Here is a 27,287-nt window from a genome sequence, read left to right as displayed (position 1 = left end):
CATGTGTAACCTGAACTTGGGGTGTCTTATAGACAGAAACAACTCCGCTAAATAATACTAATAAAAAAAAAAAAAAAAAAAAAAAGCTCTTCAAACCTACATTCAAGGTTTTAAGAATATAATTAACTGACCAGAAAGCTCATGGTAATTGTTTTAATTAAATTCTGAAATAAAAGGAGCAAGAGACAAAATGAGAGCGTACCTGTTTTCTGTACTTGCAGCTCCCTTTTGGCTTGTTCGAGAATGGATTTGATGGCTTCATCAGAGCCAGACTCTGTGGTTCGGATTCTTGTGGTTATATTACCTGAAGAGGAAAACAAAACTGATGACACTGGGAAAACTTCTATTGGTTTGGTTGTTTCTTTAACACAAAGACAGGCAGTACATACTGATATACGGCACGCATGACCGGGTGACAGTTCACATAGGAGCTTTACCTACATTTACAACACCAAGAACATACTTAACGTAGTAAAATATCTTTGCTGTGCAAAAGCCTGCCTGCTAGCTGCACTGGACCGACGAGAACACTGACATCGTCAGAGAAAGAACTAGGTGGTCATATATTCCTTTTCCAGGATAATATATAGGTCTACTTTTTCCCTTTTTTTTTTTTTTTTTTTTTTTTTTTTTTTTTGAGGGGGAGAGGAAACAGAAGGGAAAAGAACCAGAGGGGAAAGGAAGAAAGCTAAAACTGTAAGATCAGGAATAAACTTATAAATTGCATCAGCTGCTAGGCAAAGTAGGATGAGTATACATTCAGCCCAAAACAGAATTAAAAAGTAACTAGATAAAAATAATTTTTAACTTTCTAGAGGTTAATATATTAAGAAAAACAGTCATTTAAACACAGATACCATTTGAAGTACTCTCCAGCTAAGAGCTATTACTTGGTTGTTTCGGTTTTTTTAACCTCTAAAGGGAAGAAACGGAAGGAAAACTATGACTGTGAATGCTACTGCACTTAACTGCATTTTTCATTATGAGCTTATCATTTGTCAGTGAGCTAGATAATTTCTGACTGGAGTCAAAACAACTACAGTTTTGGGGTACCCATTTTTGTTTTTTCTTCTGCCTCTTGTCTTGCTAAAAGAACAAAATCTGCAACTAATCTATCGTGAAGGAAAATGTTCGTACTTCCTGCTCAGTGGTAATTTATTGATCTGATGTTCACGTGTCTTGTTGCCTTTTTCATACACCATAGTGAAGTAAGTATCGTGCTAATTTAACAGCGTATTATTTGTCAACGTAAGCCCCGTGAGAAGAAAGAAGTAAATCTAGAGCAGCAGTACGCGATTGATGTTGCAATTGTGCAACCTTCTCCCTCCAAAATCACAAAAACAGCAAAGAGAGCATTTCAACAGATCTGATGACTTTATAAAGCCACTTCTATCACTTATCTTTTTTTTTTTTTTTTAATCTGCGTACTCAGTGAGGTTGGGAGTGGAAGAAGTATCCAAACAGGGTTACGTTAGTACAGCAGCAGCAGAATTAGAAAAAGCGAAGTGCTCATCTAACCCATGGTTTGTTTTATACTTACTGTCTGTTTTTCTATCAGATTCCAGGCCAGAATCAAACTGCACAGTTTTAAGGAAACACACAGCTAAAGCACACTCCACTTCCTAGGTATTGACTGCAAAGAAAAACACCTGCCTGTGACGTACCTTCAGACCCATTTCTTCGTTTCGGTACTTCCTGAAATAGTCTGTTCAGGTTCTGGCCTGGATTCTCTGTTGAAAAACAAGTTTGGTAAGAACAAAACAATCAGGGGATGGTTGCTCTGACATCATGGGCTGTGTGACATGAGAAGCTAGCAGCCTGTCTCTGACCGCCAGGGTTCAAGCTGTCCTCGCCCCCTCAAGCCTTTGTCTGAGCGCTGGAGGAGCTGGCTACTTTGGAAGAAGCAAGGCTGGCTGATTTGTTAATAAAGATTACAGCTACGTTCGGAAAGGAGATTAGACAGATATAAATAAATGTCTAGAGATACCAAAAATGAAGAGGTTAAAGATGGGCAGATAATCCCCTCAAGTACAATCATCAAAAGGAAGAACAGATTATAAATCTAACAGTGTGCACTTTCAATTAAACAAAATCTAGGAAAACCCTGCCTGCCTTTTCCAGTATTTCTTGACTGTAAACAACTTACTTTGCAGTTTCTCTAAATGTAAATCTCAGTCTTCACTTAAGATGAATCACAATGAAATGCATGTTATTTCTTAAAATCGCTGCCTTAAATATGCAAAGCTGCTTTAAATTAGGATTTTTTTTTAAGTTACTCATCTCATGCATCACATGACATTTTGTCAAAACACTTTGGGGAAAAAATAAATCACACAAGACACAACAAAAGTCTGGTCTCAATAACCAAACCTAAATAAAAACCTTGAAGTATTTCTGAGGGCAGATACTCTCAGTAGCTACTGAACCTTTTCACTCTGTATTTAGCTCTGACACGGAGCTACTGGGAAGGGAGGGATGGCAGTGTCCCTGCTGCCTGCTCCTGCTGACAAACCCAAGTCAGCAGCTAAAAAAAGCAGAAGCAAAGATACTAACCTGCTTGAGTGCTGAACAGCGGAGTTAGAAGCTGTACTTTCTGCACCTGACCTCTGATTTTGGGTGAAACCAGCAGCAACACACAACTGGCCCCGTACAGGGAAGCTTTCAGCTTTTAATGTTTGTAACTAACAGGAAAACAGGGCGAGACCCTCAGCTGGCGAGCGCTTACCTCTTTGTCTACCCTGGATGCTGCGAAGAGCCAAGATGTTCTGCTCGTCCGAGAGGAACTGCTTCATCTTATGGAAGGGCTCCTTGCCTCTCACAGTCAGTTTATTCCATGGCTTTGGCCGGGCTAGTATCTCACTCACAGACCCTTGTGACAGTCCCAACACATAATGTCCAAATATCCGCTGTCCGATATTGTGCTTGATCAATTGCTCTTTCACCTGACGTGCAATTTCGGCTGTGTCTATCTCCTCGCCTTCAGAGATGCTCCCAGCACTTTCTGACTGGCTGGGAGATGGGGCCATGCCATTTACGTCCGGACTTTGTTGTAACGGACTTTGGGAAGATATGGAGTTTGTGCTGTAAGGACCTGTTGAAAAAATCATGCTTGTGCTTCCTGCTTCCTGCATTGCCTTGGAGTAGAAGGACTGCATTAGCTGTCGCTGGAGGAGAGAGTTTAGTGCAAATTTTCCTGTGGAGGCCAGGGGTAAGCTGGGGCTCGCCAGGGATGAGCTGAAAAAGTCTTGACTTAAACCCGTTGGTGAGAACTGGTGTGTACCATTAGTACTGGGAGCCTGCTCCCCCGCGTTGCGGAGCAACTGAGAAGGAGGGGAGGCCGGCAAGGTTGCAGGACGCTGACTCTCAGGCTGGTCTTTCCCTTTTCTCCTGGCTGACCCTACAAGGAAGGTCAAACATAATGCATTATGGGGGATCAAAGAGGGAAAAACCAAGATAAAAAAATGCAAAGTTTGCCCCGCAAAGGGAAAAAAAAAAAGTGCAGATTTCCAAGGGCCAATGAAGCGGTGGTGGGATTTTTGGTTTCGGTTTTGGTTTTGGTTTGTTTTCATTTGTTTGTTGTTGGTTTTTTTGTGCTTTTTTTTCTTCTTTTTTTCCATAATTGTAATTTTAATAAGCCAAACAAGGCCCCCAAAACAAACAACATGCATTTCATGTTTGCACCTTTCTTGTATGTTGCAGCCTGGAGAATCCCCCTTACAAACATTAAAACTAGAACAGTTACATGAAGCGCAGTTATACATTTAAAATAAAAGCAGTTACAGACAGCAAGTCTCTTTGTTGTCTCTCATTCAAGACATTACTCATTGGACCTAACTGAACCCAAATGCAGCAAACATTTACATTTTGGGACAAACCAATTTGAATAAAGGAATCACCATTAGGTGGATGCACCAAGATCACTCAGTTAAAAGTCATAAAACGCTTCAGAATTCAGTAATCCCAGGGCCAGTGGCAACTTTTAACTTGCTTCCAGCTGCAAAAACCATAAGCATTCAAGTATCTGGAAATTCCATGACTTGCCATTTGAAAAATGTGCACGCAAGATGTAAAAAGCCCACATTACGAAAGCTCAACGGCAAACACACTTTGCTAAAAAGAAAGTATTTTGTTTTTCCAAGCTGACCTGCTGTGGTAGTATATCTAAGCGTATCAGACAGGAAGGTTACTGTGTTCTATATGCAAACATTCTGCATAACATTGTGTGTGGGGGAAGAGACTTCTGGTGCCACGGATGAATTTGTTCCCAAAACAGAAGATACCCTCAAATGCTACCACTTGGTACATCTCGTAATGCCTCTCTTCCCTAACCTTTAAAGACTCTCTGAGGTCTCCAAGTTTTATTTTATTATCCAGCCTATAAAACTGCAGAAATCAAACGTTATTCAGTGCTCTTGTTGCCTCTTAATCTTTCTGCCATGCATTAGCTCAGACATTCACCTCTCACTCAGCCCTCCCTCCCTTTACAAGACAGCAAACAAACCAGAATTAGCCAAAAATCGTGTCAACCTACCACTCAGGTCACTATTTGTGATACGCAGCGTGGCGTTCTCAGACTGCAAGGAGCGGTTCTTCTCCAGCAGCAGCACCTCCAGCGGTTTAGATGCATCCTAAAGAAAATCAAAGTGGGAGGTTTGTTTCTAAAAGCATTAAGAGTTTCACTCAGGCACTCAAAAGGATTTCAGAAGAAGAAAACAAGCGCTCATCTCCGTTATGCACACAGCTAGGGAATTCACCGTGCATGTATTTGCAGGAATCACTCAGTGCTCCTCCGTGAGCCATAGAAGAGATTCACTGTTTAATTTTCATTGTAAATCATTCATCAATTCTGCATTATTTCGAAATAAGTAACAGAACATTTTCTTAATCCTACTTATTTTGAAACGGTACTGGCACTCTTTCAATTTAAAAGCTGTAGACTTCTTTTAATCTGATTTACAACAGGAGTTAAGATTATATTATTTCTTTTAGGTCAACTGACCCAAGTTAAGCATTTCCTTGAAATGCTGTGTTTCAGCATAAACAGTTTGTTCAAAAATAAAATCAGTCACAGAAACCTGCCATTTATCTTCCACTAAATAACTAACCCTTGATCATTAAAAAATATATTGAAAATTAATCCCAGTATATTAATATTCTGTTCAGATTTCAGAAGCAGGAATTTAATTCATAACCTTTAAACTTAAGTAAGATTAATTTGCTGGATGAGCAGAGCTTTGTCCTGCTTTCTCAGTACTCAAAGGTTTGTTTTCTTTCACGAACATTATTTTCAAGGCTAACGAAGACTTAAAAATGTTAAAATTGTGGGGCTCAGCGTACTGTCAGTACAAGAAACATGCAAATATCAGCATAGCTGCACACCAACTCCAGCATCTTTACAAGACTCAACTGCAGAACATTACGGTTATCCACTCACTCCAGCACAGCTGAAAACGTCAGTCTTTGTCCTTGACCACTTAAAAGAAATCAACAGGCAAAAAATGTTCAGTTCAGCTTTTTACATAAAGAAACATCAGGAAAACAATGATCAACTCCTATGTCTCATCACCAACAGGAAACTGTCCAAGCCAACACCAGTGAATTGCAAGACAAAAATCTTTGTTAATTAACTGAACTGCCGAAGTAAGAAAACAAAAGTAGGTTCAGTACCTGCGCACCAGAGCTTTCAGATGGTGCAAACTCCATGGATTTCAATATACTGCGGAAGGTAGAAAAAACAATTATTTTCTATTTCTTCTTTTCATAACAACTCCACTAATGAGCATTAACATTATCATTTCCTACTCTCCAGCAACACTACGAGTGATAACAACTTTCCTTGCAGTAACACAGTCTCGTAATGAATACAAAATAACTATTCAAACTAGTTACTGGATAAGAAAATTTTCTCAAGCGTCATCTAAATCATTCCATATGCAATCCCACCAGGCCATTTTAAAGCGTAAATTTAAAGGTTAATAAGGATATAACATTTTAAGCTGTCAGAAGCAATATAAATTTATCTGTGAAGCTTGAAGGGAATGAAAAAGTTGTAGCAAAGCAACAAAAAACAAGGGAATCACCAGCACAGTTACACTACTTTGTATAATATACACCAGCTCACACAGCAAGGAAAATATGCACAACTAATCTTCCCGACCAAGACACTACAGGCTAAAAGGCAGTTTTTCATTTTAATAACCTCCGAGTTCTGTGGCAAAGGGAAGACAAAATGGCACAATATTTCTTAAGAAATATGAAAGATCCAAATATTTATAAGTACATTAAGAGAAGAATCTGATAGTCTCATTGTCAATATTTTATATAAATACTGAGTGGTCAAAGGACGTCTCCCTTCAAAGTCTTCCAGTTAGAGTTGTATCGTCTGGCAAATGGAGAGTCTTACAGGAATAGAAACTTATTACTGTGCTTTGTCTTATAAATTTTTTTAAACAGACCTGCTGCAGGCAGGACGTTAACTTCCTCAGACTGAAGCGATAAATTATTTCAGCTTTTCGTTGTATAAAGACGACATTCATTTGTTGAAGAAAAATACATAAACAGATATAGATAGTGTTTATACAGCGTTCTTAATGTATAAAGCACCAGGAACTTTGAGAGGCAGGGAGAAAATGTTTAATCATGTATTACATGTGGAAACTGAGTCAAAAAAGGCAGAAGGCCAGGGCTAAGACGTAGGGACTGGTTCTGGATGTCACCAGGAGTCAGCCAGGCACCCAGCACTCATTAACTGCCGCAGACCATGCGGCGTCCAGCTCCTCTGTAAATCTGCCCATGCATTAATCCAGAATCAGATGTCCATTAAGTGACATTCTGGAACTCAGCGGTCTCAGTGAGTCATTCGGGATCATTCAAAGTCATAGCAAATCCCAGGAAGGGAAGTCATTCTGTGACAGAAACCTCAGGTATTTCGCATCTGCGCATACTCGCCGCATGCAGTCTTAATTCTGGCAGGCACTTCTACAAATACAATTCATAAAATCACAAACTTCTGGCCACCAGTTTCATCATCCAGCATCACTGGATGATACGTTTAGCCAGCAGAAATGGCTGCAGGGTAGAGCCATCACCCAATACACAAGTACATAAAGTAACGCTGTTAAGACTCTGCTTTACGTGGGCACACCAGCTCACCCACGTGTTTAAGTGCCTCTTTTCTGCTATTAACGGAGTCATGCCAGTCAAGGAGAGAAGTTGTGCATTAACGGCTCCATTTCTCAAGAGATCCTGACATTATATTGACATCACAGGCATGTTTACTCAGGTGGCTAACCACAGCTGAAAGCAAGCGTTCCTTGGGACACCTCTTCAGAGGCACAGCTCTACCTGCCAGACCTCCAAGGTGCTGGGGGAGATAAATACACAGAGACTCATCTAGGAAACCCCCAGTCTCTGGTAGGTAACTGTTTCCATCCTCCCATGGATTCTGCAGGATATGGCCTCTGAAAGGCCAGCAAATAGCAACGTGTGTCCTCATGATCATCGAAGAAGGAGACTCATCTCAATTTAAAAAAAAAACCAAACAATTTGTAACAGCAAATTATCCTGTGGCAAACTTCCCAGGTGCTTCTCCCATCTCAGTTCAGGTCATCAGTACACTTGCAATGCAGCTCTCCCAGTAATCCCCACTTACCGCACTCCAGTTTGCCACGCAGAGCAGTCCTGGAGCATACCTACCGTGTTCCTTCTGGGTGAGAGTAAACCAAAAGAACCTGTCTGCTCTCGAAGGAGCAGACGTGATGTACTCAGACCACTACCATGCTGCCTACAGAAACAGATTGAAACCAGCTGGAAGCGTGAAGTAAGCTGTAGTGGGTTTGCACGGCATGGTTTTGGTAGTGGGGGGCTACAGGGGTGGCTTATGTGAGAAGATGCCAGAAGCCGCCCCTATGTCCAGTGGAGCCCATGCCAGCCGGCTCCTGGATGGACACACCGCTGGTCAAGGCTGAGCACATCAGTGATGGTGGCAGCGCCTCGGGGACAGCATATCAAGACGGGGAAAAAAAATCTGTGCCAGCAGGAGAGAGGAGTGAGACTATGTGAGAGCACAGCCCTGCAGCCCCCAGGCCAGGGCAGGGGGGGCGGGGGGCTCCAGACCCCGGAGCAGACATTCCCCCCAGCCCGTGGGCAGCCCCCGGCCAGGCAGGCTGTGCCCCCGGCCCATGGAGCCCACGGGGGAGCAGATCCCCACCCCCCCCGCAGCCCAGGCAGGACCCCACGCCGGGGCAGGGGGGGCCTGAAGGAGCCGTGACCCACGGGCAGCCCGCGCTGGGGCAGCTCCTGGCAGGGCCCGTGGCCCTGTGGGGGGGGTTTGCTGTGCCTGTGGGACCACGCTGGAACAATTCCTGGAGGACTGATGCCCATGGGAGGGACCCCACAGCAGAGCAGGGGAAGAGTGTGAGGTGGAGGGAGCGGCAGAGACAACATGCAATGAACTGACCGTAACCCCCCCACCGTCCCCCTGCGCCACTGGTGGGGAGCAGGTAGAGAAATGGGGAATTAAGTTAAGCCCGGGGTGGGGAGAAGATTTTTTTCTGATTTGAATGGTAATAAATTAAACTAATTTCCCCAAGTCAAGTCTGTTTTGCCCGTGAGGGTAATTGCTGAGCGATTTCCCCGTCCTTATCTCAACCCAGAGGCCTTTCGTTGTATTTTCTCTCCCCTGCCTGGTTGAGGAGGAGACCGACAGAGCGGCTTGGGTGGGCACCCGGCCTCCAGCCAGGGCCAAACCACCACATCAACTTAAAACATATAGCGTGTATAGGTTCTAGGCACTCAAAGTCTGGCTTTAAAGCCCCGATCCTGTTGCGCCCTCCACTTGCACAGGCCGCTCCACCAAAGCATCATGGTTCCCAGCACCCGCAGCTAACTGGGACCTTCAGCAACGAACCCAGACCCTGCAGCAGCTGCATGTCCCAGCGAGCCTGGAGCAGGCACGCGTATCCAGACCTCAGCTGGAAACTTACTGACCTCCGCCTGCTCGAAGGACCTCTGCCTACTTCGCTACCTGAAATAGCCTTCTAGCAATTTCACAGGTAATTTCCTAACGCTTAGAACCCAAAATATACTAAAAACCAGGTTGATGGTATCTCAAATTGCCCTTGGAGGAATATTCACTACAGCAGATTCATTTTTTTCAAGTAATGTAAAAGTTAAATGTGTCAAAAATTACTCTCCAAATGTGTCACAAGAGACATTTTCCTCAGCAATATGAAGAAGCAGAATGTTTCCCCTTTGGATTCTAGGAATATCTTTGCCCATGAGATCTTGACTCAATCTGTTGCTCAGGATCCCTTGTCTGATTTTTAAAGGAGTGATCCTGTGACTTGAAGCTGTACATCTTGCGATGACTTGAAAGATCTTACTCTAAAGCCAAGTGTGCATTGGGACAGCTCGACTTTCTGTTGGTAAGATCCTGACTTCAAAGGCAGGAGGGTTGGCACCATCGTATTACTCGAGAAGGAACTGAAAGGACACACACAGCTCTCAGATCTCAGATAGGCTTAAAAGCCATTTGGCACAAAAGCCAAAATCTTCCTACCCCAGATCTTGACGTGGACGTAGATAAGTTCCTCCAAGGCTAGAAGTTGGCTCATACGAGATCCTTCAGCCTAGAATGCCTCTAACATCCTTGGGAGGGTTAAGGAAAGCACATCGGTGCCAAAACAACTGAGAAGTTTATTCTCTTTCTTCCTTACTGACAAGATACCTTTTTTCTTGGTGTGTCTGCACCTTCTGAGCAGCTCATTTTTGTCACTGTTTCAGGGCACAAAGGCAGGCATAGCAGGATATCTGAGGGATACCAGATGTACTGTCACTCTCAGGTGACGTACATTTAGATTTTGGGACCAGATGGGAGCAGGGAGGGTGGCGTGAACGAGCTGCTGTGATGATGTAGCATTGCAAACATCTTCCGTGCTCTCACTGAGGGTCTTAACCATTCTGCATCCAGCAGGATGGTGTATGGACCCCAGGCCACCTACAAGCCAGCTGGCTGTCCCTCCAAAGTGAGCCCGCCCAGATAAAAACATGCTACCCACAAATGAGGGGATATAAAACCTGTAACAGCAGGAGAACGTACTTTTTTCCCCCCTAATTTATGGGCACCAAACAAGGGCCGCTTCCAGGAGGTTCTCCCATCTATTTCACTGCAGGCCCACCTTGAAATAACAAGAATAGGCAAAACACTGTATGAACACTCCCGTGTCATGGCTTCTGGACCACTTAGCTGCCTTCTCATCCCCGCCCTCACATAAGTCAGTGTTGTAAAAAAGAAAAAAAGACACAAAAAAAAAAAAAAAAAAAAAAGGCATTACTGCCAGGAACACAGGGACCTAAATGAGTTTATATCTAAAGTAAAGGCATTAAACCAGGTAGGATTTAAAACTCATTTGCTGTTTTGGCACATTCATTAGAAGGTTGTGGCCTAATTACCATTCAATACGTTACATGCGGGCACAATCCCAGCCAAAATCTGAAGCTTAGTTTCCTTATCTTGGGAGAGAACATGGGTGTATTTACCTGTATCGCTAAAAATATGACTTTTTTTCAGGCCAGTTAATATTCAGGTGTAATGACCAACAAAATGGTCAATTCATTTAATTTGACTGAAACTATAGACCTACATCAGGGTGTGCTGCGGCTGGCAGTGAACCAGAACTGCAGCCAGCATGGCTTCAATAGAATTAGCACCAGGGGCTGGGCAGTCATTGGGCTTGCAATACCAAACCTGCTTTCCATATTCTCCAGGGATGTGTAAACAAAAGCACATGACGACCAGCCTCATCTGAAATACCTCATTAAACAAGGTAACATTTTTTCAGTCTTCTTAAAATACACACAAAAATGCCACAATGATGAAAGAAGAGATGGAGGTTCTTGCAGTTATTTAAACCTTGACACTAAACATATTTCCAGTCAAAAAAGTTCTCTTCTGAACCTGACAGCTTATCTTGTTATAGTTTAAAATGAGGCTCTTTTAAGTCTCTCTAAAAAAACCCCTTGAAATAGGAAGAGGCTGTTTGTGGCTTTAGTTTAAAACCACAATATATTAGCAAAAAATATACAGTGAAACAAGCACAACATTAAAATGGTAAGTGCTGAACACTGGCTGGCAAAAGCATAGAAAAGATACTATGGCCAAAGGCCCTGCATTAAATTCCTGGTCCACATTACATTCAGCTGTTGGCTGGGGATTTTTAAAGAGTGGTCCACCTGAAATACTACAGATTTTCAAACTTTTACCCTTGGTGGATAATAGTTTTAGCACCTTTTCTTCATGGACACTTCTATTATTTGCTATCCCAATACTCTGCTGCAACAACAAAAAGGAGTGCTCTCAGATACAGCAGTTGCACTGGCTCTGGATGCAATTTCTGCCAATATTCCCGATTTCCCCGTCTTTGTGGTTTTGACTGAATTCTTTATTGTTCCAAGAACACAGATTTGTGGCTTCATGTAACAAGCACTGCTAAAGTAGAGTTGGTGAAAAAATTATGTAAGCATTTAACACTTACTTTAATTCTTTCTTAACCTCTTCATAATCAGCCTGTCCTTTCAGCTTTTCTTCCAGTTGCTTTAAAAGAAAGAACATGGATTTAATTATTTAGATATTTTTTTTCTGCATCATCTTTTCAAAATCATCTTTAAATTATTCCATATATACAGCAGCGCACAAGTGAGGGTTAATGACTCATACCTAATTTACATATATTAGAAAACAAACTATAACCAATTCAACATAAACACAATTATACCTCCTTCCTTTGTTTACAGAGTGCCAAGCATTACAGAACTCAGTAGGTCCCAATTTGGCTGTTTGCAATGTCACTGTCATGTGTTCAATAAAGAGATCGGGGAAGAAGGTATTAAAAATAGGGCAGCTGAAATTTTTACGAAACTGCTAAATTGAGTAAACAAGCAAGATGCTTTGGCACATACTGTATTCATAATATGACAGTTCTCGATAACCTTATCTACAGGGGGGAAAAAAAAAAAAAAAAAAGACTGAAGAAGCTGTTGTTGACTGGAATGCCTTAGGCTTGTAAGACATGTACAATGCCTCATGCCCAAACAAGACAGCTGCACCAAGTTGTTTTACAAGCGTTACTTATTGCAATAACTAATATGATTACACACCGGAGACGAAGCATTGAGACCAACCCAGCAGGTCTTTTTGCTCAGGTCTACCTGACCTGGGGCAGTCTCAATGGCTTCTCTTCGGTGTAAAGATGCCACAAACGTTGAAACAAACCTCCTAACACAATCCATAACGCAATGCCACACATTTGGACCTTACCCAGCTCCCAACAACTGTGCTCATCACTACAGGATAAATGCTTCAGGAGGCCTAAAACATAGTGACACATAATTGATGCCGTTACGTTGCTTGCAGAAGCCACATTAATTTCCCACTAATCGTTTCTTTGCTTAGTACAGGTACACCTGATCTAAGCAAAGAAAGAACAGACCTTACTGGCTTGCAACTTCCATGGATAAGTTCAGGGTAGCTCTGCTGCACTTAATTTTTGGTGTTAAAATTGGCACAGAATCCCAAAGGTCACAGGAAACGGAAATAACACAAGGACAGACCAGCCTCAAAGACAGAGCACGTACTTTGAGAATGAAAGGAATATATGACATGAAAAAGAAAAATAGGGCTTTATGTCCAGGAGAGGCGGTCTTCAGTGGAGAAGTGAATTCAAGAAGATCCTACACCTAGTCCTGGGCTTCTCGTTGAATGCAGGAGGAAGGCAGGGAAAAGCTACTGTGAACTTGGATAATTTTAGCAAATCCGTTTAAAATGCAGCCCCATAAAGTTCTGCACCAGCACAGGGATGGGGGTATGAAAGGCAGGGCTGGAACAGACAAATAATTCGAAGTGGGAATGACGAAGTGGGGAAAGTCAGCCAGTGTGTAGGTATCGGCCAGCTCAAAGCTGTCCAATGGGTATAAGCAGCAAACCCAACCACCGTGTCATACAGCACCCACGAACTGGCGAGCCCATCATCCTTGCCACCTCAGCAATTCACACGAGGCGTCTTCAGATGATGACAGCAGCATGATGGGGCTCTGTTGGACTTCAGGCTATTTTACCATCTTTTAAAGGATTTGCTATGATGCCCCTTCCAGCTTACGCACTGCTGACGCTTCTGCCTTGCCATTAGTACGTATATGAAAAAGCAGTGGCATAGTGGACATCCACGTTATCAATATACAGCCCTCAAATTCCTGTTCCTGCTTTTTGATACCACAACCCACAGTTCTTAGCCACTGCTGACAAGAGGCATCTCCCGGCGGTAATAGGTGGGCCCTGCTCTGGCAGCTGCTCAACAAGCAACTCTTAATGGACCACCAAAAGCGATTGTTGCACGAAAGCAGGAATTGTTCTTAAGTGTGGAATTTGCACTCTATGGGACATTGACGAAATGAGCAGCCTCTTAAAAGGTCTTGTGTCCCAGCATCCTTACCCAACAGTAACACATGCAGTCATTTGGGTTGTGTTAAAAAGAAAATTACCCACACGCCTATTCCAGCTAAAACATTTTTTTTTTCCACCTAGAATAAGTACAGGGCAAGTTTAGTCATTTCTTCTGACATGTCCTGCCTTACCAAATTCCAGTTACTAACTGGGACTATGGGGAGTACCGACTTTGCTGTATATAGCAGACACAGCGCTACAGGTGTTGTGGCCCTGCTAAAACCCCCGATACTGATGGAACTAGGAAAATCCTGGTTGATGTGACCAGGGAAATCCTACAAATATCAAAGATGTTTGAGGTTTTGGAGATCTCCAACATCTGTTGAAATCTCATGCAAATGTAGTACACAATCCCAGGGTCCAAGGTGTCACTTTGGTTCTCTAAGTCTCCAGGAGGGCCAGCCACAACGTGCTGCAAGCCTAAATGGACTCATTTAGGTTGGAAAAGACTTTTGAGACCATCAAGTGCAACCATTGAAGTTCAAACAGCTGTTCAAGCTACAGCTCCATGCTGAGCAAAACAGAGTTACTTTAACAAGGAACCCAGCTAGATTTTTTAATACACCAGATCGGGTTCAGTAAGACTGGGGAGGGATCTTTAAATGAAACCAGTTAGCCAGAGAGCCCTTGGGTACAGGGCAGGAGACTCAGCATCATGACCGACAGGTTTCAAACTTGATGCAGGCAATGTGAGCACCCTGCCAAACCCTACGCTGCATCTTTCAGCTCTTCCTGACCACGTCGCTCTGCTGCCCGCTTCTAGCTGCTTTTTGCTGCTCTGCAGCTTAAAGCAAAGATACACTACAGTTCTCCCCTTCCTTCACTCTGTGACTTGTAACATTTTGGGATCTAGAGCAGATGAGCTCTAGGATAGCTGGCTATTTACGCTAGTCCTCATATAAAAGGCTCTGGAATAAATTTAAAACAAACAATATCCTGGGTTAGTATGTTAAATACTTATGCAAGGATATGCAAAGAAAAAAGCCTTTTGTAGAAACAGATATAAAATACTAATATAAATAATACTAATAAAATACTAAGCTAATGATTCTCATTTTAATGTAACTATATTAAATGTAATTCTGTACATGGATATGCTATATGCTGAAAGTATTTCTGGAGATTTTAGGTACAAAACAGAGTTAGAAAAAAGAAAAACAAAGCTGTTGAAAGAATAAAGCTGTTTTAGACTCTCAGGTACTTGTATGCTGTTATAGCAGTATGGCAACCAGCAATATTTTACTTTGAATTGTATAAAACCCACATACATCCATCATTCCCAAGTACCTAATATAGAGATTGTTGCCATGGAAAATCAGCACCTCAACGTATACTTTACTAAACAATATAAACTAACAACTGAGAACACAATGCCTGTATATAAGCAGACCATTTAGGCACTTGGCATCTTCCCAGTCAACGACTGTTTTAAAATGTATTAGTATGGTAATTGTCTCAAAGAACCCTGTAAAATGCACAGAACATGGTATAACAAAGGTTCAAGCTGTGAGACAATCTGGAGGAACTAATATCTTGCACTAAATATCAACCTGGTTAATTCAGACAAAATATATTCTAATGTCCTCCAACACAAAAAAATACAGGGAGCCAGAGGACAGAAGGAACGGCTTGGTGGCATTTCTGTACACTAAATTTGCAAATATTCCACATTAAGGAATCGTCTTGCATTGGTTGTATGAATGAACCCATGTCAGACCATGCACAGATTGGGTCCCCTCTTATGTTATTTAAAAAAGCCAACCAATCGTTACCGTATTATTAAATAAAGTGTCTTAGGTAAATAGCATGGGCTGTATTAAGGGGCTTAAAACATTTTAAAAACCCATTAGACTAATGCCATAGTTCAGTTCAGAGTGATAAACTAAAAAGCCCATATTTAATTAACCCAGGTTATTTGATGTATCTCTTTACTAACCGGCACTTTTACATTTTAACTGGGTAGCAGGGAAGCTCTAACTCCCAGCAACAAAGGGTTAATATAATTATGGTTAGAAAAGTCTTGTTACTAGAGGATATGTTTTGATTATTAGATCAGATGAAGATAAAGAAGCAATAATTTTGAAAGTATTTCTGTATTGTTTCATTAAGTCATAGAGTATTAAAGAATTCCCCCAAGATATGGTCTGAGAACATTGCTTTAATTTGTGAAACCGTGATTCATTTTTTGTGGAGGCAACCATTACAATCTCAGTTATTTCAGAAGTAATTCCTCTATAATCAAACATGAGATCAACACATTGCCACTGAGATTTCGTTCTTTGTACAATGGATCTCAGACACAGGTTTTCCCAGCACTTTAGCTTAAAAGTATGTATTTTGCAATATTTTTATACTGCAACAAATAAGGTTAAGGAGGGTTGAAATGACTAAAACTTTATCAATAGTCACTGCATCAGACACTATCAACAGGAACCTAAATACAGAGTATTAGCCAGGCAAGCCTATGAGAAAATGGAAGGAGATTACTGAAATGAAAATCAAAGACTTGCTCTGTCATTTCTATGATCCTATTCCCTTTGAAGTTAATGGCTAAACTAATGCTGACCTCACCAGGAACAAGAAAATCTGTCAAGTGCAAGGACTCAAGATATTTTCTATCAGGCTTTATGAAAAAATAAGAAAAGACCCATAACACGGGTGTAGCCAGCAAAATGTGTCCCTCAAAACCAGGCCAGCCCCTCCTCGCTCATTAATGAGTGGTGCCCACATGGTGACAGATGGGCAGAGACCGCTACTCTCAATGTAAGAACCTCATAGGTTTCCTTTGCTCTACTGAATTTTCATAAAAATTCTGCAAGGCTGTCTTAAAACATGCAGAAAGCATACTGAATGCAACACTTCGGCTTTCATCCCTAACAGACATTTCTCCACATAAATTATGCTACACCAGAGCAAAACTAGTAACTGTTAAAAAATGTCAGAATTAGAACAATTTGTAAGAGTTTCAATTGAACATTAAATCATTCCGATAGCGGAAAGCTACCCACGCCAGTCAGAGCTAAGTGGGTACTATCAGCCTCCCGATTTCAAAAAAACTCTCAGACTATAAAACCTGCAAGACTATGAAGTCTTTCATGGAATAGATAAATTTATCTTGTTTACACTTTGAAGCTCATAGATGGTAGAACAATGGAAGAGACAGGAGTTACAGGAAACTGATTCATAACACATGTCAGGACACATTTCTCATGCTTACTGATAGATCAAAACTGTGTGGGCTAGCGCACAAAGAAAGTGAAGCTGCTGAAGCAGAAGGTAAAAGGGTCACTCACAAAATTGTTAGATGCTTCTTCTGGTTTTAGTGCAGTGCTAGTGCAATGCAAATGAGTATAGGACTGGACCGCTAATTATAAATGGGAATTACTGGGCAGCAAATACACAGTTAAAAAAGATAAGTTATTAAGACTAAAAAGCCTTCTCTCCGTGTCTTGATTTTACTTGTCTTTATGTCCTAAATGATACACTTCCCTTTTCCAGTGGAGAGAACTGGAGGGGGTAGCAGGTAAATTCAAAGACAAGCCATAAACATTCCTGGCAAATCTTCAGTACCAATCATTGCAACGGGAATTTAAAGTTTTGAAACCTAATAAGGATTTTCTGTGCCTTTTCAGTTCAGCTACTTCACTACATATCCATGGTAAATATATGCTGGGGTTTGTGGGTTTTAATTCTAAAGGCAGCCAAGTTTTGCCCCCCCAAAAATAATACAAAATTCAAAACAATGAGAACTAGGCGAATTCAATTTCAGCAAAAATGTGGTCACTTAGAATAAAATGTCACAGTAACTAGAATTCACCGGCATCCCGGAGAAATCAGCGGCTTTTACGGTGCCTCTCAGAATGACAGAAAAGTCAGGTCAGTAAAACCCAGTATGGGTACTCAGTGAGAGGTACAAAAGGTGCTGTGCAGGGAGCGAAGCCCTACCTTCAGTGTGCTGTTCTTGGCGGTCAGCTGCTGCTCCAGCTGTGAGATCTGGCTGCTGGAGTTCTCCCGCAGCTTGGTGAGGCTGCCCTGGAGTCTCTGGACATCTTCTACGAGCTGGGCGATTTCTCGCTCCTTCGCAGCCAGTTCTACTTCCAAGCTGGAGCGTGTTAGCACCTCGATGGCCTGCTCCTAATGGGAAAAAAAGTCTTAGGACCATAGAAAGAAAGAAAAGGCCACAAGGTTGAATTTGGGACAGTTAGGTAAGGACCAACCCAGCACCGGGTGGCATGAGAGACAGAAACAATTTCTAAATCAGGGACTCCCATCACTGACTGGGTGAATCTGGAAGATGAACCTTCCCACTCCCCAGGACAGCTCTTTGGTAAAACAGTGATAATGGAGAAAATAAATTTCCTTATTTCCTAAGTGCACTGGAAAGATGCAACCATGAAAGTCAAAGGATTCTATTTAGATCTATTTATTATTAATAGTTCAAATGCTTTGACAACTATGAAAATCTGTGCTCACAAAATACTAATCAGATAAAATATTCTGAAGTAATGGAGCAGAATTTCTTAATCAGGAACAGCAGAGTCATGTGCCTTTGGCTCTTTGGATGCACGCTGCACATTTCAGGCAAAATTGTCAAAAATTGCCCCAAACTGCTACTTCCAGTGAACTTGCTCCTTGCATGAAAATTGTTCGCTGTTAAAGTTATTGCTAACAACTAAAGCCTCTCCTCCACGGGGAAGGCGGCAGATGTGACAGCTGTAAAACAAGGCCATTCTCCCTTTGGTCTCCACTTTCAGAAATTCCCTTTCCAAAATCAGGATCCTTCTTCCTCCGGTTTCTCATGGCTGCAAAATCCATCCTGAAGTCTGAAAGTTCCTCACTAGACTGACTTCCCAGCAGGACAAGAAATAAAGAGAGGACAGAGGATGTTTAGAAGAAGGTAGATCTATTCAGAAAAGATAACACAGACTAATTGTACCATCTCTTTTGTCTCCTTTCGTGTTGAGAGATCAATAGCTATAATGCATTGGAAGGGTCTGAACCTCTCTTCCACAAAGACCATAAGGAAATCCTTGTACAGATCAGGGAGCACGAGGCAGCCCGACGATGAAGATATGTTCCATTAAAAAGCCTGCAACGCGTCTTACGGAGGTTAACGGCTGCTCCTCAGAAAACACCAGTGAAGTAGGAAAGAATCCATTTACCAAGAGTGAGACAATGATCGTAAGCATTATAAACCAAAGATTCTATGGTGAAAAAGCTGAAAATTCAACTCACTGATGCTGTCACCCAGGCACTTTCCTTACAATTAAAGATGACATTGCAGCAGATTGAAATATACTCCTTACCTTGCCTTCTGGAAAACTCAGGCACAACAAAATACCTTTCCCATATCTTGTAAACACTTAACTTGGTTCTCAGTGACTACATACTATTGTACCTCACGGAAAGCTACATGTACGAACAGCAGTTAACAACCGTCTCCCATTACACTGAATTATACTTTTAACTTGAAAAAGCCTCTAATTTGCTTGCATGAAACATCACAAGTTGTATAATCATCTGCTGCTTGTGCCTATTGAGACTAGAACGTAGAGTCTGAAATAAGATAGATAATGATCATTTTCATCCTGCAGTAGTTGTCATATTAAATATAAATGAAGTGCAGAAGTACTATTAAATACAAGAAAGACGTAATGTTAAAATAATGATAAGACTAGGACACGAGATAGGAAGAGGCCGGTAATTCAGAGTTACAAGTGATATTCAGGCTTTTTATTTTTCTGGGTTTTTGTGGGGTTTTTTGGGTTTTTTTTTTTTCTTTTGCAGCCTGCTTGTCTATCTTTTGACTTCTCTGAGAAAATACTGGGTTGTATTAATAGATGACTGAACAGATCTGGAGGACTTACAGTTTGTTACTCATTCTCTGCAAATGTATTTTAAAGGCAACCATGTGTTTCTCCGATATCGGTGTCAAGCATGTATATGGCTTGCAAGAAAAAAAGCAATATAAGCAGCATGATTTCTTTTATTTGTTAAATCTGCTGCTTAGAAGTAGACTAAATTTCACTTAATTGCATATTTACATTTAAATACTCCTATTTCTCCTTTGGCAAACAAAAATCAAAATAATCTGTCTGCTCATCTGTGATACCTGTTAACCCAGGACCAGCTGGAGTCCTGTAATAGCATTCTGTGCCCGCAAGGTCCGATCAGCAAAGCCAGCACTACCAACCTCCCCAAACAGCAGCACTTGCTTTATTTAGAAACACGCAGAGAAGGCAACAAGCAGCAAAACATTTAGGAGTGCAGGATGTTTTCTGCATTTTCTAGGCTTCTTTTAGTGGCTTTATAGGTATTCTCAGCTGAGATATATTCGGTCAAAACTGGAATGATACCGAATTTATTTCTAGTTCCTCTGACAGCCCATACACTAAGAATAACAAGACCCAGGCACGGGCAGGCAGCAGGTCCCGTAACGCAGCCAACGCTGGGCAAAGCTGGTCCGTTGGTCTGAAGCTCCACAACTCTGCTGTGCCCTCCAGGCAAGCACATGCTGATGGCCCACCAAGGCACTCTTCGTTACACCACATTGCTGCCTTTATTTTCCCTCTGCTGATGCTCTTACCAACGTGAGATAATTGCTGAGAGTTCTGCTATCCACCTGGACCAGCAGCCCTGGAGAGCTGTGGATCACCGTACCCATCACCATGCAGCAAAGTGACCGACCTCTGTCCTTCCCGTGGTCTTCTACAGCCACCAACCCCCTCAGAAGTTTAACCAAACCGCAATCCCAAAGGAACACAATTCCATTTCAGTTAAAATATGACTCCAAACAGATATTTTTATAGCTGCGAGCATAAATTGAAAGAGCTGTACTGCAGGAATGTCAGAAACCTGTAAGAGTCAGTAAATATTTTCTCTCACCACATCAGGTGCCTTCTGGATCTGCGTAGCAAGTTGGAGAGATTTGTTAGCTGACGAGAGCTGCTCCCTTAAGGTCTCTGCCTCTCTCTGAGCCACCTCTGCCCTCTGAAGGAAATGAAAAGGGGTGAAAAGAGAAAGTACATTCAGTTTAACAACTGACAATTATTACAAGAACATTCATCAATTCATGCCTGACTGAATATAATTGATTTTCCTAAACACTCAACCTAATAAATGTTAGAAAAAAAACATAGAATGTGATGGATTTTTATTTTAAACAGTACAAGGAAGAAATAATTGAGCGATTATGACAGTAATTTAACGCTAGGAGCAAGGAATCCCCTGCTGATACTAATGCTGCGGCCCACTGAATTTCCCAGACTGAATAAATACAAGTGGAAATGGAGTCTTTTTATTCAATTTCTTTCTATTCTCATAGACCAAGCAGATTTTATTGCAAGGTTCCTCCTGGGAATAATTCTCACGGGTAAATGCTGAATTAAAAGATATTCTGACCATTCTCTCTAACACACATACAATGTCGTGGGCTGTCTTTCTGGAGTAATTATTTCCCAAAACACAAATAGTTAGATTCTGTTCTTTCAGCAGGTCTATTTATTCAACAATATTTAACCCTAAAGTGACAATTTTGCACAGATCAGTTACCAACTGCTGAGGATTTATGCAATATCTGATAAGCCAGGGACTTGGCTACCAGACAAAATTCCAATATAAATATTGAATAATAATAGAAAGGAGAAAGGCAGAATTATCAGGAAAGATTGTCCGTGCAAGAGTCTGGGTAGAGACAGATGGATCAGTAATTTCAGGCAATAAATAGCAGCAAAGTCCTTTCTATAACTGTGTACAAGCTTCTGTTAAGAAAAGTGGAAAAAAATCTGGTTGTTTTACAGTATATACTCCCCCTGGCCAGACTTTCTTCTCTCTTTTTTAAAAAAACCCTTATTTTATTGTTATAAAACTACACAGCTCACCTCCTTGAGGAATCGCTGCTTTTCACCTGGGCTAGTCCATGCAAATCATGCTCCACTTTCAGCAGAAAATAGCTGAAATAATTTTCTTATCTCCACTTGCAAGACATATCACCAACTCTTCCAAACTCATGAGCTGCTGCCAATCAAGGCCAAAACTCTGCTTGACCAACCTTTACCCTTTATACCAATGGGTCCCTTCCTTTATTGAATAATAAATTCACACTGCCATTTTTAAGCTGCCAAAGCTGCTCTATTTCTAGATGCCAGACTCCCTGCTTTTTCAGCTGGTCCTTTTGAAAACCCAAGTCATCTAAAATAGTGACTATGAAACCTATATCCCTCTGTGTGTGCACGGTCTTTGACTTACTACTCAAAGCAGAGACTCTGTCTGCATGTTTAATCAATCAGTAAACTAACAGCAATCAAATACTAAACGCATCATCTGCGCTATTTGCTCACAACATTATATTAAATGATTCTGCATAGGTTCTACAGCTGTAATTAAAATGTAATTGTAAAAAGTACAGTAACAAGGTTCTAATAATCAGAGCACAGGACACAACCTATTGTGTGCTCGAAAAAAACAGTGGCAGCATTAAAAAAGGCACACAAAAGAGAAAGTTTACCTTGTTTATGGAGCTGGATAATAAATACTAGGGTAAAAAACTGAGCTAACAGTACACCTTGAGATAAATTATTTTCTTGCACTTTATTAGATATGGAGATACATGTATTGATCTAATAACTGCTAAACAACTCTGGCAAAGTGGGACAAGTTACTGCGCTGTGGCACTTGCATCTACTGCTGTATAAGTAATGGCTTTTGCAGCCTTAAGCAATTCTGCTGATGGCTTCCATTCACAGCAGCATTGTTTTGAGAATCTATTCAGCTTGCATGCGAGCAAACCACAGAGGATATTTCTAATAGATGTTACATCTGCATATACAGTAAGCTGTCAGCTGCCCTTTCTGCACAGCCTCCCCAGCCAATTCAGAACACCTGTTGTAATCCTGTGAATAATATTAGACAAGATTTCGTACTATGCATTGTTAAAAATACATTAACAGAAACTTTGGGCAATTCTGTTTGGGAAATACCAGTCAATTTTTCTCCCTTCCCCCCCCCCCCCCCCCCCCCCCTCCAAGAATGGAAGCTTTTTAGAGCCAGAATTACAGATGTGCTCAGCGTCTGGAAAGCACTTTTGGGTGCTATTGCAATATAAATTATAAATGACACACAAAAACCTGTTAAAAGAACGGTAGTTTGAAAATTGAGCACTTAAAAGTTTTGAAAAGCCAACCCCAAGGCTGCAGGTATGGTTGGCCACCCCCTGTGCGCTGGGCTTTGGGAGGTGGGCTGGAACCGCATTATAACATGCTACTGCTTTTTCCCGACGAGATCCTCTACTTCATTCAGCTCTCAGGATGAATATTGCTGGGTGAATGCGTATTTTGCTTTGTCCTCCTTGTTCCGTCTGTGACCTCTGCGGTTTATTTACTGCGAAGTAATCCCACCCTCCTCTGCAGATGGGATTAATCACTTCCTCACGGGCTGCGCTCTGGTTTCCACCACTGGAGGATCTAAGTGCTTGAGAAACGTTAACGAATGCACTGGCACAACCCCCAGTTTGAGCTATCCGGGTTCCTCCGGCCCCCAGCACCTTGCCAGGTGGGTGCTGAGCACGGTGGTACCAAGCACAGCCTCCCTGCTTCACACCTGCCTGCACCCAGCACCCCATCCAGCGGCTGCGGTGCCGCTCCCCTGCAAAACCCTCTGGGTTTTGCCTCTCTTGACTCCTACCCTTCTCTGCTTGTCACTTTGTCCCCTTCCTAATTGGTTTTGGCTGCTGGAAGCACCATTTCTGCCTCCTCGGAGTTTCACAGTGCCTTTAGCTTCAGGCAGCCAAAAGGAAACTTGTCTCTCACACGACTCAATGCGTACACACCAACTTCCAGCATCAGTCTTACCCCCCACCGATCTCCTCCTTCCCCTTTACCTTGTTGCTGCTGCTCCTCCAAACGTCCTCGCAGCAGCCCCGTCCGGGTCCTTCTCCTCCCTCTCTCCCCACCACGACCCTCCTCTCTCCACGTCCTGCTCTTCGTGCTCTCACGCCGATGCTGCCCGTTTCCCCGGGGCAGCAGGGGCAGCCTGGGGGAGCGCCTCCCCTCCCAGTGCTCCCAGTCAAACTGGCACTGAACCTTACATTACAACCAGGAGAAGCAAAACCTGGCTGGTTAATGTTCACCCAGCCGGCGCAGCGATCGACTGCAGCGTGCTTGGGACAGGCACGGACATCAAAGCCGACAAATTCAAACCAGATTCTGTTGAGTTTGTGTGAACTTTTTTTTTTTTTTAAAGACGCTTCTAGGCTGGCCAAACTGGTGCTTTTTTGTTGGTTTTTTTTTTTTCCCCTTTTTTTCCTACTTGAAGCAACAGAAGATACAACCCTGAGAAAAAGGCAAACCCTCCCTCATGAAGTGCCAAGCCCCTTCTCTTAAATATGGGCACAGCAGGCTCCTCATCAAAACAGCAAGAACAACTCGTAAAATGTGGGGAAAACTGGATTTTTTTCCCTAATCTTGTTCTTAGAAATGATTGAACAATTTTTCCTGAAATAAGAAAAGAGAGTGCAGCCAGAGACAGACGCCAGTATGGAAAATCGCTAAAACCTAGCAATCTTGCACAACTTGGTGACACTGGAAAGTTCACGCAACCTTCTCTTTGTGTGAAATTATCCCACTTCGGCTAAAAAATATATACAGCCATAGTACAGTTGCTTTTCATCAGTGGGTGCTAAAACTCTTTGTTTCCTACTTCCAAATCTACTATGCACTGCCTAGAAAACCCATGGTGACTGCGACAGTCACACTACTGGCCTTGACGAGATCATGCAAATCCAGCATTGTCTAAAAATGCTATTTTTCTGGATAGTTCAGTCATACAATTCCTCCTAATTTCTGTACTGCTGTTTTTCTAGCAGTGAGCTACCTCCCTGGTAACAAAATACATCAAAATACTTTCATTCTCCTTAATATAGCATGTAAATATTGTACTGTTCACAGCGGAGCCAGTAGGTCATGATCGTCGTGCTGCTGTGTAATTTCCAATTAATAAAAAAAAAAAAGAAGCCTTAAACAATATATCCAGTTTAAAATATTCTCATTGTTTCCTGACAAGATAATGAATAGCATGAACTGAGTGCTCTTCTCCTTACAGTAAAATGTTAATTTGATCAAAGACCAGTGGTGTGAATAGCAAAATGAGATACTTACAAGCAAAAAGTATAACCTTTCCCTTAAAGTTCCACCAGCCACACTATATTTCCTTATTACATGCCAAATTCAGTGCTCTACGTGGCAAAGTCTTCCTGTGGGCTAGGAGTGTATATTATCACAAGTAATTCTGCTGAAGTTAATGAGCCCAGTTATGGCAGTAATCACCATGCTTGGTTTTAAGCGCTTGAAGCCGACATTCTTACTTGCAAGCTGCTGCAAAAGCTATGTTTCTCGGAGTATGAGATCAATTAAAGCACAATGGTTCAATGTGCTTTAATTTTCTAACTTTTGAGATATAAAAATTTATTTTAAAACCTTTAAACGACCCTAGCTTTCCCAGAACAGCAGCAAGGTTAGCAGAAAATCTGTGACATGAAAGACTCTTCGGGGCTCTGGCACCTATTTGTTTCTAGCAATGGAGAATTACATGAAAAAAAAAATAAATCTCCAACAAACAGAAGAGGTTGGGTAGTCTTCCTTCTTGTCTCCAGGCTATTGTACTTTCCCTTGCGCACTGAAAGTCTGCCAGACAAATGTATTCCCAAGCATTTACAGAAAACTCCTGTGTTTGTACGAAAATGATATTAACCATATTTCGCCTTTATACAGCACTTTGCCGTGCAAGGATCCCAATGCACTTTAGAAAGTAAATGTTACTATTCCCATTTTACAGACAGTGAAATCCCAGGATTAAGCGAATGACCTCATCTGCTATAAACCAGCGTAACTTCGCTGAATTCAGCACAGCGATGGCACATCACGACAGCAGAGGATCTAGTTCATCGCAAAGGGAGTCAGAAATAAAAAGCAAATAGTCTAGTGGCATTTGCGGGCAGTACCCGTGTTAGCCTTGATGCAGACGAAGGAGTCACGTCAAGATGAATACCCTTCTTCATGGAAACATAAGAACAAGGACTGTCTTATCACGAGTTTTGTTACCACTGGTGGGTCAGAGCAAAACCCTCCCAACACAGCACTTGCACTACCTATAGTGTGTTGCGTTTGTGTTGCTAAGTGAAAGAGGAGCATTTATTCCATCTGCTGCTCACAAACATACATATTTTATAGCTGTCTCACTTAGTGGGAATATCTTTTCAAACCATTTTCCAATGTGATTTGTTAGAGACGGGAAGGTACCATACCCAATGAAATAAAAAAAATAGTCTCGAGAACAGCGTTTCTGCTAAAATGCCCCGGTGAAGCTTGCTTTCCACTTCTATACAGACATTGCTTTATGTATTTTAGTGGTAGTTTGGTCCCAAAAACGCTTGAACTCACTAACCCTTATCTTAAAACCTCACACTACACTTATGTGGCATAAATAGTACTGATCCAGTCTCGATTCTTCAATAAATGGTTATATATTTTAGAAAGAGCAGTGTTTCTTGTTTTATTAATAACAGAAGTTTCTGTATTTGACTTGCTTTCCCCAGAAAAAGTAAGTAGATATCTGGGAGCACTATCAGCACTGTGAAGATGGGAAGAAAACCAATGGAAACATTTTGCTTTTCCAAAGGGATAATACCGCACAGACACTGAAGAAAAAACCCAAATTAATTCTTTTTCTATAGCTTTCATAATATAGTCCACCAAAAAAAAGTCCTATGTTCTTTTTCTGTTATTACTCTCAAAATCTAAGGATACCTCTATCTGAGTCCATTTTTCAAATCTATTTCCTCCTTCTCAAGGTTAAAATACAATAACCCAGGATCAACCAACCCTAACTGAAGTTTTCTCTCTTACTTTTAAAAGTAAAAAAGTGCTTTTTTTTTTTTCCAGGAAGCCCAAATTACCATGTTCATTAGACTTTTTTTTCTTCCTTTTTTTAATAAAAAACAACGTGAACTGAATGTATAAAGCCAGTAAACAGGTCTGGATACATCAATGACATGAAAACACAAACTCAGACTCAATATTAAAACCTTAAGATAAGCCTCTCTCTCTCTCTCTTTTCTTTTTTTTTTTTTAATTTAACACGCCAAAGTATTTCCATTTTCATAACATAGGAAGTATTCTTTTCAACAGTAACCTCAGTATTTCCCATGAACAACTAGGTGATTCCAGGTTGCTAGAGAAGTACAGAAACAGGATAATTTGCTTGAGTAAATTTGTCGTCCCAAAGAATCGTGACTTACTGCTGTAAACACTTACGAGAAAGGTGTAAACTTGAAAATGTACAGAAAAGTTCTAACCATAAATATTTGTGTAAAATATACATTCACACAACTGTAACTGTTGCAAATGCAGAAAAGTACACTGCCAATTCATTAACTTCACTGATTAGATATTATAATATTCTGGGAATCAAACAATAAAAAATTCAAAGATGCTATATCCCAAACTATGATAAATCATTTATTTTGACAAGTAAGTGTAGTTTAGTTTTAATTATTTATTATTATACTTCGTAGCATATCAGAAAATATGCAGTGATTTATTGTGCAAAATGAAATCTTAATAAAACCAGTCCCTTCCCCAAACTACAGGATTATTAAATCTTCATGGCAATGCGAGGTGAACTCTTGGGTTAGTTTTGTTATCGAGCCTGCAGGTTAGTAAAGTGAAAATAAGCCATTCCTATTGCATGTAGGTATATTTTGACTTCAGCTCTTTACAGACCCAAGCCATACCAG

The 27,287-nt window shown here is 41.4% G+C and overlaps 1 protein-coding gene across 8 annotated transcripts in view; it reads right to left on the bottom strand.

Moving 5' to 3' along the window:
* CUX1 (cut like homeobox 1) overlaps positions 1-27,287 on the bottom strand; it is a 281,195-nt gene that overhangs the window by 71,634 nt on the left and 182,274 nt on the right. For 3 of the 8 annotated variants that reach the window (XM_055714990.1, XM_055714996.1, XM_055715007.1), the window contains exons 10-17: positions 20,384-20,488; positions 17,444-17,632; positions 11,535-11,593; positions 5,668-5,716; positions 4,532-4,628; positions 2,726-3,397; positions 1,665-1,730; positions 203-304 (exon numbers count right to left, since the gene is read on the bottom strand). In XM_055714990.1, coding sequence (XP_055570965.1) covers positions 203-304; positions 1,665-1,730; positions 2,726-3,397; positions 4,532-4,628; positions 5,668-5,716; positions 11,535-11,593; positions 17,444-17,632; positions 20,384-20,488 — 1,339 coding nt within the window. The remainder of the gene's footprint in view (positions 1-202; positions 305-1,664; positions 1,731-2,725; positions 3,398-4,531; positions 4,629-5,667; positions 5,717-11,534; positions 11,594-17,443; positions 17,633-20,383; positions 20,489-27,287) is intronic. The other 5 variants (XM_055715001.1, XM_055715018.1, XM_055715008.1 and 2 more) reach the window with 3 other exon arrangements.

The sequence above is a fragment of the Falco cherrug genome, chromosome 1 (assembly GCF_023634085.1).
Source record: "Falco cherrug isolate bFalChe1 chromosome 1, bFalChe1.pri, whole genome shotgun sequence".
NCBI classification, from domain to species: Eukaryota; Metazoa; Chordata; class Aves; order Falconiformes; family Falconidae; genus Falco; species Falco cherrug.
This window is presented reverse-complemented; position numbering and strand designations above follow the sequence as displayed.